The sequence below is a fragment of the Haemaphysalis longicornis genome, unplaced genomic scaffold, assembly GCF_048455015.1.
Source record: "Haemaphysalis longicornis isolate Haplotype H1 unplaced genomic scaffold, Haemaphysalis longicornis Haplotype H1 scaffold_1, whole genome shotgun sequence".
Lineage (NCBI taxonomy): Eukaryota > Metazoa > Arthropoda > Arachnida > Ixodida > Ixodidae > Haemaphysalis > Haemaphysalis longicornis.
The window spans coordinates 244,608,332-244,621,902 of NW_027526203.1; the positions used below are offsets into that span (position 1 = coordinate 244,608,332).

The 13,571-nt window shown below is 46.1% G+C and overlaps 1 protein-coding gene across 1 annotated transcript in view; it reads right to left on the reverse strand.

The window, feature by feature from the left end:
- The window catches only part of LOC144143490 (uncharacterized), a 90,098-nt gene that overhangs the window by 47,842 nt on the left and 28,685 nt on the right, over positions 1-13,571 (reverse strand). The window contains exons 3-4 of the mRNA XM_077675245.1: positions 8,112-8,228; positions 5,036-5,214 (exon numbers count right to left, since the gene is read on the reverse strand). Of these exons, the coding sequence (XP_077531371.1) occupies positions 5,036-5,204 (169 nt within the window). The 5' untranslated portion in view covers positions 5,205-5,214; positions 8,112-8,228. The remainder of the gene's footprint in view (positions 1-5,035; positions 5,215-8,111; positions 8,229-13,571) is intronic.

Genomic DNA, 13,571 nt, shown 5'->3' on the forward strand with positions numbered 1-13,571 from the left:
TGGCCTCAACTATGCATTGCATTAAACAACGAGACAGAGAAATATTTTATGGATTTGCGAGCAGAAGGATGTTAGGGCTTCCACCCCGTGAGAGCCGTTCTTAGTCCAAATGCACTGAAACCCACAAGCGCCGTCAAAGTCGCCCACCCCCGGACTTTCACTAGCGCCTTCACCATCGCTACAGTTATATCTGGATTTTTTTAATCATTAGTAACGATTAATTATTAACAGTGACTCTACACGGCTAGTCAGTGAGTGGAAGTGGTTTGGTTTGTTGGGTAAAAATCAGAACAGACTGCTTTCACCATATGTTGTGAAGTGGGCGTGACAGTGACCCTGGTTTGGTTTGTTGGGTAAAAACAAGAACAGACTGCTTTCACCATATGTTGTGAAGTGGGCGTGACAGTGACCCTGGCTCGTCAGTGAGCAGAAGTGGTTTTGCTGGTTGGGTAAAAATCAAGCATGACTGCGTTGAGGGGCAGACGAAGAGTGTGGAGCACGTCAGACATACTTTTAGCCTGTGCGATCAGTGTGCGTGCTTTGTGCCATTGAGAAATTTAGCAGGTATATCCCGTGTATTGTTTTTTACAAGTTTGTCCGACATAACTTTATACACAGCGTTAAATCATTCATTCCTTTTAAAAGCAACACGAAGCCAGCAGGTGAGATAGAAAAAGGTACGCTAGTAATACTAAAGGAAATTCAGGCTATTAGCAATGGTTCAGAACGACATGCAAACAATCTTTGCTAGCATGCACAGTAGCTGACGAAATACTGCAGGGTAACAGTAGCACATGCACATGTGATTGCAAAGAGGGTTATGGCATGTACAGGTAAGTGTGTAAGGTTGATTTAGTGCTAATATGCTGCGTGCACACGTAAATAAAAACACCCTGCAAAAAAGATGAACAAGGCAACTGAGGTTAGATCAAATAGAAACAACTACTTCGCAGAGTCACCTAGATGGTATGCTTAGAATGTAGATATAACAGTTCAACACAGCACGTAGCATCTGTTATTGCTGAAGCCACTGACGCATCACCTAGCCTGTCATAAATGGGAACGATCACGTACGTTTGGGGACATCATAAATTTTGGAGCACACGAACACAACACACACGGAAAATGCCACAGTAACTCACGACAGATATCCGGCGCATTTTTTGGCCACGCTTGTAACGACAGGGATCACGGCAAGTTGAAGCGAACGAACGAAAACTCTGTCACTGCGACGCACCATTGCTAGCTGATGGGGCTCTAGATTATTCACGTATACACTCCTGCAGCGACACGAATCTGGACACTTGCAAGTCGAGTACGGAGCAGTATCAAAGTATTTGCCTCGCGTTGTGATACCGACACAACACCGTGTATAACAATGACTGTGATGATAGCATCGATGACTGCGGCGCCACAGCTTCACACAAACAAACCTCTGGAAAATTATGACGCACCACACACATCGGTCACGTTTTCACTGCACATTTTGGGGCAACATTTGGTTCTGATACGTACGTATTTGATATGAAAACATTGCGCTCTGCGCAAGCGCTGACCACCACTTCGCGTTGCTGCCACGAATAGTCATCGGACTTTTGAAGACTGTGAATTACTGCAGAAGATACAAGCGCGGTGACACAGGCTTGGAGCTGAACACCTCATATGAAACGAAAATACAGCGCAGCACCGCACCACTCGTGAGCGACTCCACACAACGCCGACGCTGGTAACATTCTTGCTTGCCTCGGCCAGCCAACGGAACAAACTCGGAACAGACAAGCCCGTACTAGAGTGAACTCTACCCGTACGTATGCCAATACGGGGCCAAAATTCGCTCTTCGATGGAATTCGGCCTCTTCTCCATGCCGCTCGTCCGTAGGTCATCCGTAAAACCCGTGGTAAATCTATAAGAAGTGTTTTGTTTACACAACTTCTTCTACGCGAGTGTCAAAAACAATAACAAACTCGAGTTTCGCAGAGAAAAATATAATGCAAACATCTACAAAGCATGTCTATGACGTCGCGGTTACTAGGTGACGTCATATTAAAAGACAATAAACTCAGGCTAAAAATAAATCTTGATATTGTAATATTAGTGTGTCACTGCCGAAAATATATGCAATACTGTTGAATTAATTGCAGTGTAATGCAATTACGCAATTTTTTTGTTGACGTACGTCACTTTCGTGGGGCGCAGCAGCCAGTTCGGGGGGAATCGGCTCGGAAGCCCCGGGTTGCAGCAGACGCAGCCATTATGAAATCCTCTGTACACAGATGGCACTTGGCAGAAAAACTGAACAGAAAAAAAAAAAAAAAAAAAAAAAAAAAAGCAGCAAAGCCAGAACGTTGGTTCAATTTTTTCGCTGTTGGCAGCGCGCTGTCTCTCTTTGGCGATCAAGGCTAAGGTGCCGATCGTGCACCATGGTTGTAAATGTTTATTGTTATGTTACTGCTTCATTCGTTGCAATCAGACTGGCTCCAGGACGATTTGCATTGCGCGAAATAAGTTGCAACGAAGTTGCATGCTGGTAATGGCATGCACCACACTGTTCTGTGACGTGCATGCGCTTGGCTAGGTGGGATAACCACGTTCCCGCAGATGCGTTAAGCCTACCTCCAGACCTGTCAAGTTTTACGATTTTAAGAGCGAATGCGACCCCAAAAGCGACCCCAAACCATCCACCGCCGGCGGCGCCGTCGGCGTCCGCAGTGCTCCTCTATATTTAAGAAAGAAACAGCATCCGGCGCCAGGTTTCGATCCGAGGACTTTGCGGGCCGCAGCCCGACGCTCTACCGAATAAGCCACGGACGCGACGCTGATATCGGTGTCAGAACGCGCCTTATATCTTTAACGCACTCAAACTACGTCGTCAGCGGCGTGCGTTGGCGACTCAGCGGCGTTATAGCGGCTTGATAACTGCGTGGTGTACACGTGATACTACAAACCCGATGGAAGAGATGGAAGAGAAGGCGGCGAGGCGGTGGGCTGCGGGGGCCGAGCGCAAGCGCCGCAAGCGGGCCGACAACCGTGCATTCGCACTTTCACATTCTCCCCCTCGGGGAAATGCGGGGGAATTTTTTATCGTAAAGTGCCCGATTTTCAGCACATTTTTACGGGTATCGTAATGACAACTATATTTTTACGATTTTTTAAGTTTTGCGCCGAAAACTTGGCAAAGTTGGTCCATACAATCCAATCTACTGGCTGCATCTCGCCATTTCACAAAGTCATGCTGGCAACACTGTATCGGCTTTTTTTTTTTTTGCTTGGTTGCACTTGTGGTTGCGCATTTGAGCAGCGACAGCCCGTTTCAAAGGGCACAGCCACCATCACCATCAGAGCCAAAGCCGAAGACTATTCGAAATGTGCTTGCTTTTCTTTGTTTCCCCGTGTGCTTCGTGTGGTGCGTTATGTGCGTTTTTTTTTTTGCTGTGCTGACCAACGTTAAGTACAAGTCTTCACCCACCCAAAGAGATGATGAAGACCTAGTAATTGGAAGCCAGACCACGCAGAGCTTGTAAAGCCTGAAGAAAGAAGTGGAAGAGGAGTTTTTACATGAATCAGAAGATTCTTCGTGCCGGCAACAGAGTGAGGTACATGATCTTGAGGTACATGATCTTGAAATTTCCACTGAAGTGTGACCTGTTGAAGAGTGCAGAAGTGGAGAGGCTTGCTTCCATTGAACATGCCAGGTTTCTGATATCAAGTATCTAGTCAACCGCTTCCCAGTGCTTGTACCAGTTCAAGAGGGGCAAGGTATCAATCCTACTCTGGACGACAATCGGGCAGAGTTTGCCCGTCTTCAGTTGGAAGAACTACCCGCTGAAGTAACAAAGCAGGAGCGGATCGACAAGCAGTGGTGTGCGGTCTCCGATCTGCGGGGAGTGGATGGCACTTTGAAGTATGCTAAACTTGCGAAAGTTATGTTGGGGGTCTTGACACTCCCGCATAGCAATGCAGAGTGTGAAAGAGCTTTCAGCAAAGTCAGAAAGGCACACACAGTTCCGTGCCTGCATGTCCGAAAAAACAGTTGAGCATTTGATTGTTGCAAGGTGTGCCAAGGCAGCAACGGCCTCTGTGCTAGTTCAGCCCTCCACTTCCAAGAATTAATTCTTAGAACATTTTGTCCGTCTTTTGTGATATGTTTGCTATGTATTTTATCAAGCGAGTTTTTGAGGAATAAAATGGCATTTTAGTATTTTTGTATGCAATTTTAGTATTTCTTGGCATCTTCTGTAGTACTTGGAGCAGTGTGGGGTTGGCAGGTCTGCTACCTCCGCCTCGGCACCGTTCTCGCAATAAGTCGTCGTCAGACAAGCAGAAAAGCGTATTCCAGGCGCTTTTAATGCTGCTCGTTCTTCCTTTCGGTTATCGATAGACATATTTACTTTATTTTTACCCCGTCCGGGGCTTTTGCCGGTCCTTGCGTAGACGAGTACATGAGCCGTTGCACTGTGATGAGTGTGCCGAGCAGACGACCCACGGCGCCCAGCCAATAAGATTGCGCCCTACGGTCACGTGCAGAGCCCATTGGGCAGTGCGTTCTGTCTCTTTTCTAACCTGGTTTTACTGGCAACCAACAGACAAAACGAAACTGTTCTGGGGGGGAATTGAAAGTGAAAAGACGACCTTCCAAATCAGACCAAGATGGACGCCATAGCGCCTGTAGAACCCGAGCGGCGAGTCAACAAAAAAGTGCTATTTTCGCGTCGAATCTAGGCCGATTTTAGCGATTGTCGGTTCTATAAATTGATACTACAGCTCAACTACGTACTCCTAGGTCTGAATATTTGGCTGAGTAGGAGAAAAATAGCTCTACTTTCCGAAAATGGCGATTTTCAAAAGTCGATTTTTTGGCCAAATTTCGGGATTCTAAGACCTGCGTCTCCCCTTGCGCATTATCGATAGACACGTCTTCACATTAAGCCAACACAACAATTTTGCTTTAAGCAATATCTGATACGTTGAAATGTGAGCTTTTGGAGTTTTTAAAAAACACTGTTGTGGACAGCCCCATTAGGCAGTTGCACTTACCAGCGTTGGGCTGGTGTCCACTGGTAGCGAGGCCGCACAAGCTTCCCGACTCCACCCTGAAACAACTCTCGGCGAACGCAGCCACCATGCAGCTGCCAGGAGCGCCGAGCTCTGTTTCAGGATGGAGCCAGGCATGCTGGTGGGCACTCCCAAATCCAGGACAGGACATGGAGTGGAGCCTGCATGCGCATACATGCATACAGTGTCACGAAAATGATGATGGCACAAGGACATATAAATACATATGTTCAAAAGGCCGGTTGTACGCTCCAAAATACAAGCGAGGAGGCAAGGCAGTGGCCAGACATTGATGTAGCAATTAACCATCAGAGAATCTATGGACACAGAACTTTGTTATCCTATATTTATGATTAAGTGCATTCCATAGCCAGGAAGATTCTGGTATATGGGTGAAATGCTTTAATATCTATAAATGTTGAGTCGATCCCAAAACACGAAATAAGTGCCTTGTGCCCAGACAGGGTACGGTAGTTCTTGGGGGAGCAGGAGCACTACAAAACATCACCTCCACTAGCCAGTCATCCACAAAAAGAAAAAATTAAGCCCTGTGATCAAGCTGTGATGTACTTGGAAGCACTGACAGGTATGGCAAGGCTTATTGGCTGCAAACATTTTTCATTACACTCAAATCGTGCATATGCACAGCACAAACTTATGCACGCACGTACACATGCACACATGCATGTAGACAGATGTAACATACTTATAACACGTGTTGCGTCATTTTGATCACGGTGGCCCCTTTCACTGAGTTTGGAGGGAACCGTGGACAGGTGTTGGGAATGTAAAACAAAGCATGTTAACTGCAACCGTCAGCAGTCAATCCGGTTCGCCTTTTAGTCACGTGTCACGCCTTGAGCTGCAACCCGGGCAATGCAGTACCAGAATAGGCTTCTCTTATAAATGCGAACCGAATTGAATCTGTCGAATGTATGTATGTCTTTACCTGGATAGTGCGGTGTAACCCGCGTAATTTAATTTCTTGAGTATAATGCTTACTGTGATACACAGCCGAAGAGAACACATCGTCCCCCTCATGTCCACGCGTTAAATAACTGCATTATTGGCGCTTTCAACGTAGTGGGAGGCAACGAAGCGGCCCACAAAGCAGCACGAGAACTCACCACCCGTGATGGACTCGCTCCTGCTCCCTATCACGCTGCTCGGTCGGCCCGCGATCGACTACTCTCGTACCAAGTAGTCACGGAGCATTACGGCCTCTCCCGCCGCCGCTATCACCCTGCCCATACATCCCTCACCAACGATCAGGAGCGCCTATGCCGACTCCTACAGACCAACTTCCTCGCAAGTCGGGCCCTGTTCCACAAGATCTATCCCTCTGAGTTCCCTTCCCCCAACTGTACGCTCTGTGACTCCCTGGACACACTAATCCACGCCATGTGGGATTGTCCTCTTAACCCATTCCCCCCCATCTCCAGCGTCGAGCAGTGGGAGGACGCGCTGGGCAGCTCGAAACCGGGGCTGCAGCTACTGAGCCGCCATCGCCGCCGCCCGCCTTCGACCGGCAGCCACCACGCGTTCCTAGCCAACTTGCTTAGAAAATAGTGATCTCTCTCTCTCTCTCTCTCAACGTAGGAGCGTGTGTTACAAAGGTGAATTCAGCACTGTATAAGAAGTTTGAGCATGTTAAGTGCGCAAGAACATTTCGGCGAGTGGCGAAGAACCTTCCCTCTAAAACCGCATATGCAGGGAGAACAAGAGCCACTGCCCAATGCCACGAGCTTTAGTTCTGGAATAGAAAGGAAAACGTTGGGAAAGAAAACATGGCAATGATGACAACAATAGGATACGAGAGTACCACCGGCTAAGAGTAACTGCGAGCCCCACATGATTACCGTGCATAGAATGAATGCGCTTGCCACACCAGCAATGAACATCGAATGAACATTGTGTAGCTGAAGAAAGCACCTAGCAACGTTCAAACTGCATCAAACGAGAGATAAGATGCGCCACGCTGACAACAGAGAACCACCTGAGAAAAACAAAACAAAAATGCTAACAAAAGACTACAATCGGTCACGGTGGTGTGGTACAGTTTCAAGTTGCAAGTTTTCTTTCCTGAGGGCCAGATGGTTCCTGGTCCTCGCCAGCTGTCACCAGTAACCCGGTGCAGAGCTTCTCAGCGCTCGGTCGCAACGTTCCAGGTTGAACCTGCGGCACTTCGCCGGGTTTGGGTTGCCGCTTCAGCTTTCTGAATCGACACCGCCTTCTCTCAGAGTTTACTTGAATCTTCAGGACTACTTCGTACCCGCTAGGGCAGTTCTCAGTGTGCCAGTGAGTCTGTTCGAGCGATAAGCTATTTGGGATTCTCCCTAAAAACCCTGTGCAATGAAAGCCTATCATATACCCGTGCTGCTCCTAGTCCCATCAGGTATGTAAGCCGGAAAGCCCCCGATGTGCTGACGTTTCACCATTGGCGCCGGCCACTCTCACGCACAATTAAGCAGGCCACCTTATTGTTGAACTATAAATCATTCTCCTTATCCTCTGCCTTGAACATTTGTCTGTCCAATGTACAGCCTAAATATCCTAGTTGCCTTTTCCGTGTAGGCAAATACAATGTTACGCTTGTGTTGTGTGAGTGTTAAGTAAAACTTGAGATTTTTAATTCTAACAATTTACCCACAATTGAACGTTTACAAAGGAAGAGCAAATCTGCGGGCAGCCATAATCTTTATAGTTGCCAAACAGTTTCCGCTATATTTTGGCAAGCAAGGGCTGTGTGATGCGTTAAGATCTGCCTCTAATTCTTCCTTTATAAATTTTGTTAACAGACATTTCCTTTTATGGCTGTATAGCGAACTAAATTTGTAGACAAGGGCATCCATTAGCGTTACACAACGAGAAATGAGGGATGCGAGAAAATAATGAGAACAGTGCTGGCCAGAACTAGATTGTAGTAAAAGGGAGTAATTTCGAAGCGCACTTTTAAAACATGTGAACTTCACAGCAGTTGTCTATGATAGCATTACGTTGCTCTAAACTGAGCAGGCTCACTAAAGCGGGCTGGTTGCGCGAAAAAAAAAGAACTTACCAGCTTGGGTGCAACAGTCTTTGTCTTTGGCTCACTAGGGTCGGCCTCAGCGGTGGGGAGAGGTTTCAGGCTGGCCAAGTGCAGTCTTCTCTCTCCGGTTGTTTGAGTCACCGGAAGCTTTTGTATGCAAAAGCAGCAAGCAAGAAAATTATATAGAAAGTTGAATTTGTGTTAAAAAGAGAGCCACGTTTTTGTTTGACATGCAAGGCCATTTATTGTAGCGTTTTCCTACAGAAAAATAACGTTTATACTGAAATTCATTGAAATTTTGGTTATTGCTTTGGATGTGCTACACAGAAAAATAACCGCACTCGCTGACTGCGCCGGTGACATTTCTTTGGTTTGTTCCTCCCTTTGGTACGTCGTAGTTGCTGCATTTGAATTTGAATTTTGAATTTTATTGGCGCAGCAGCCAAATTTGGCTATAATGCACCGGACACAACGTAATATATTTTGAACGCACTACGGTAAAAGGCTCATGTAAAAATCATGTAAAGTGGTAAAATCAAAGTTTCTCTAAAAGCTTGATGGCACTCAAAAATTTAAAAACCTTCTCCAAGGGAACCAGGGGTTCATCGCCTAGCAGTAGAACAGGGTGCAATGGAATTTGAAATTTATAAAAGTGGGAAAAAAATCCACGACGCTTGCTTTTGTAACTAGGACACTCGATAAGTATGTGTATTACTGTAAGGCGCTTCCCACACAGCTCACATTCTGGAGGGTCTCCTCCCAGCAATAGGAAGTTGTGGGTCAAGCGCGTGTGCCCAATTCTTAGGCGACATAACACCACCTCTACAAATCTTTATGTATGCAGCTCTGCCACTCTCTCAGGCACGGCTTCACAAGGTGGAGCTTGTTTTCATTGAGTTCTGTCCATTCAGACTGCCACTGCTTCGTTATTGATAATTTTAGTCTCCGTCTGTAATCCTGGTAGGGTAAGCGAGTTTCCGTCACCTCGAGCTCTTTTGTCTGGGCTGCGAGGGAATCTGCCTTTTGATTGCAGTGATGGAAGTGCTGCTCCAATTGCTCCAAACTGCTCCAAGATGAAACTTCTGCTCCATGCTGCTCCAAACGGTCGTTTTAAGGGATTTTTGCTCCAAACGTGCGCCGAAGCGGCATTTCGAAAGCGTGTGGTAGCACTTCTAACTCTGATGCAAAACTGAAATTGAAAGTAAACTTCTGTCTAGTGTCACCTTTATTCAAACATCCAAGTCAAACCTGCTTGTAAACTGAGTTTGCTGCGATGTGTCTGTGCATCTGTAGACATGACTTTCTTTATCTGTGATCGTCCATGGCTTTTTTTATGGCTTTACGGCCGCCCTGGGGCATTACCATGTTTGTCACAAAGAACATATGAATGGTTCTTTGTGGCGTGTACTAGTGTTATTAATATTGTAGAGTTAGTATTGTTCGGCTTTATATTTTTCAAGACTTTTTTCTGCAATCATTTTTTATTACATGCTGCATTGGTCCAACTCTAACACTGTTGTGGTGTACCTGAACTACATATACAGACAAACCCGGAAGTTAAAATGTTCAATTTTTTTAAAACTTGATGTAAGGATGACTGTGGTTTTGTGGCTTTTGCTCTAATTGTGTTTGCCCTGTTGTAGTTTTTGGCTGCAAGTGAAAAGGTACGTTTTAAAACTAGGATAGTTTAGTGATATACCTCGAGTATTTTTATCCGAAAGTTGAAGGCAACAAAGATCTTGTTCTGATTTTTGAAATGATGCGCCTACTGCATTTGTTCATTGGTTTTTACATGAAGTATGCTGAGTAATAAATATTGGAAACTTTAACGGTTTTCTTGTGAATTATATCTACCCTTATATAACTGCATTGAAGAGCGTAATTTGGCATCTGCTCCAAAGTGGCTTATGGCTGCTCCAAAGTGGAATTTTGCCTGCTCCAACAGCTGCTCCGAGAAGTAAAATGCCGCTTCCATCACTGTGATTATCGTCAATTCCTACGTGACTCGGTACCCAACAGAAGCTCACGTCTAAGTGATTTTTGCTACAGTGCATCAGTTAGTTAAGCACTTGTTGGACAAGCGGATTTTTGGTTTTGTTTCCTGAACACAGGGCTGCTAGCGCGCTGAGAGAGTCGGAGAAGATGACTGTGGCGTCCTTTCAATTTACGCTTACAAAAGGCCAAAAGAGAAATAACCACGACACGATGGCCAAAAAACCGGCCGACATTGGTCGGTTTTAGCTACAGACCACGAACCGGCCCGCTGACCAAAAAACCGGTTGGGCCGGGCAAAAACCGGTCAGGTGGCAACCCTGACCGGTGGCAACCCTAGGAGTCGTTACTGCCAAAGCGGGCGTTACTGCAATCATGAGAGGGCGAGCGCATCCCCTCTCCCCCCCAAGGCTGCGCCCCTCGCGTAGTTGCCATGGCAATTATAGCGCCTTCTAGGACAGCGTGGCGGCAGCGTTGCTATGGCAAAAATAACGCAATAATGTTTCTCCAGGCTGGTAGAATATAGTGCTAGTAGACTCTAAGAAATGTGAGGAGTAGTTGAAGAATCAAACAGCTCTTCTATTCCTGCCAAGGTCGTTTGACCCTGTCCGCACCACGCACGGCGTCAGATGGTGTGTTCAGTCTACTAGAAAACCAGAATAAAACTGCTCGCGAACTCCCCCCCCACTCTTGCTGGAGCTAAGCGGCGATTGCACCCCTTTCGCGGGAGAGAATAGAACAGCGTACCGACTCTGTCTCGCCTCGATAGAGTTCGTATATCCTCCGCGAGATAGAATAGAACAGTATATTGACTCTATGAACTTCAGCTGCGCGCTTTCAGGAGTGCAAAAAATGCAGACACCTCTATGGCGGAGGCGAACTCTTTGAAATCGTATGACAAAGTAGTTACCTAAAGCGCCACAGCACCGGGCCATGAAACAAGGCGTACTTAAAATAAAGTGCAGCGTATTCAAAAGAGCGTGAGAAATAGTGTTACACATTCAGTAGGAATGGGTCATGTGTGTGTACTAACGCAATTGTGTCCGTCGGACAACTTGAGCGTTGTGCCTTTGCGCGTTCTTTTTCTCCACGCCGGGCTGGTGGACGGACGCGTCGCACCGATGTCTCCGTCTGTTTTGTGGTATTGAAACCGCAGTACTCCTGTACGTGTCTGTGAGGTGTGTTTTGGTGTCGGTGGCTGTGTTTGAAGTGTATCTGACTGGTGGAATAACATCGTTTGCCTGCTGCGGCCGCCGCTGAAAACGTAAGTCACCATTTCATTTTTGGCGGGAACGAGCGCGACTTCTGCGTTCGTTTATAACAACTGGCGCTCGTGAGTGCTGCTTAGCGTTGTTGGTTCTTGCGAAGACTTAAGTGGTCACATACATGTGCTTCCATTTGTCTGAAACCAGTTCTAGCTATCCTTTTTCCGGCTTTGCTTTTTCCGAACAAGCGGCCATGCTCCCATTGCAGGTTCACGATGTTCAGCATGCGTTGAAGCAAGACTCATGGCCAGTATAAGAGTTGTGGATGTAGTAAGCTGGCTTCATTAAAATCTAGCTATAAATGAAGCTTTCGTTTCATTATTTTCTTGAGCAACGTAAAGATATTGTCGAGCGACAAGGTAATTACACTGCCGCTGGGCTTCTCCGTCGGTTCCGGTCGCGTGTGGCGCGTCTGACGAGGCAGAAGTGAGCGACGGCAACAGCAACGCCGTAACCAGTTTAATACCGAATTAGTTAGGTTTGTAGCGTCACTTTATTTAGTTACCCCTTCAAATATAACGCGTTCGAAGGACTCAAGGTTTCTATTCAACCTCCAAGTTGGCATAGATGCCTTCCAAAAAAAAAAAAAAAAAAAAAAAAAAACGTGAACGTTCGTGCGTTCCGAATCTATTCTGTATTTCGTTCCCTTGTAGCCTCTGGTCCCGCGTTGTTAGAAAACAATAGTTACGCTAATAAAACGTTGACGGCACGACATTTCAGTTGCGATTACTTGTGTATGTCGCTACAGTAGCCACAACAAAATTTCACGGGACCACTGGCGGGTTGCTTTGTCTATTGGACTTTTTTCATATCACCTTGCGCGACTGCATTTTCGGTGAAATTTGGCTTTGTTTTCTCAAGAACGAGCACAGTAACTGCTACCGTAAAACGCAGTATTGAAAACTGAATAGGTGGGCCTGAGGTTGCAGGTTCTTTTGTTGGTCTGGCTGCTTTTTCTGGTATAGGTTGAAAAAAAGAGCAGGAGGACACTGTTGGTATAAAATTCTAATAGGTGATGAGGACCCCGATGCTTTAAATTAATCCGTGGTCTCGTTCTGTTCAGATGGCTTTTCAGTGGCAGTGCTGTCTAGCCTGCCCCTTCTGGTGAAAGAAAAGCCAGAGGCCTTGCTCTCAACGCTGCTATGCATATTTTTCTTCTATATGTTGAGTAAGTGAAATCCAGTGTAGTGCTTGTGATTTATGCTAAATATTATATGTGTATGCCTGCGAAGCTGTATCTGTGCTTTATTTGGAGCTTTCATATTTTTTTTTGTCTCTACAACTGTTTAGGTGAGATTTTTCGGGCCATCAGTCTGACAACATTTCCCATTAATAGGTATGCGGTGCATTTACCCCATGGGTGCGGCAGAAACTGTGAAAACGGCTGTTGCTCCTGCTGGCAGGGAGGTCTAGTAGTCGAACTTGGTAATTCGGCACCTAGTGTTGTTTGACAATCAGTAAAACTGCATTATTGTTCTGTGTGATCACAACAGCTGTTCGAGCAGAGCACAACAGAGTAAATGCAAAGGGAGCAAAAAGTGCAGTCCACACATAGTGCACATGTTGCTCCCGCCGCACCTAGGTCACTTATTTTGTAGGTGGTTGAGGTCAAACAGGCAAGGAAAGAAATCGCCTGCAAACCCAACATGCCCCTCGGGGATAAATTTAGCTCTGAATTTAAAGGGGCCATGAATACAAAGTACAAGTTTCGTTCGTTTGCCCCGACAACAATAATGCTATTCTTATTGCAAGCTTCAAAAAATATTCAGGATATTAAGTGGAACTGACGGTGCAGTGGCTGGTCCCCAGCCATTTTCCTGCAACACCTCTGAGATCGCAGCACCTTGTTTGTGCAATGGGCAGCCACTGACCAAGGCAAATGCCAATTTAAACATGAATGCGTGATTGTAGTGCACTCTTCCTGATTGTAGGATTTAACGCGCCGATGCAATGCAGGCAACGCATATCATTTGAATGGTAACGTGCAGTTAACACACTGAAAACTATGGTTTTAGTGCTGTACACTCTTTGTATCAGGCCTGCACATTATCTGTTGGTGTAGCGTCAATTTTGAACGCTTTTCCAATATTTCTTGTGTTTTGTTCAGTTAAAAAACCTATTCTGTGGCTGGAATGAAGCTCAGTGAGTTACCCAAAGATAGTTCTTTCAAATAGAATAGTATTATTTTGTCTTCATGGCCTCTGTAACTGCAGGCTTGGGGAGTGCTGGGCAA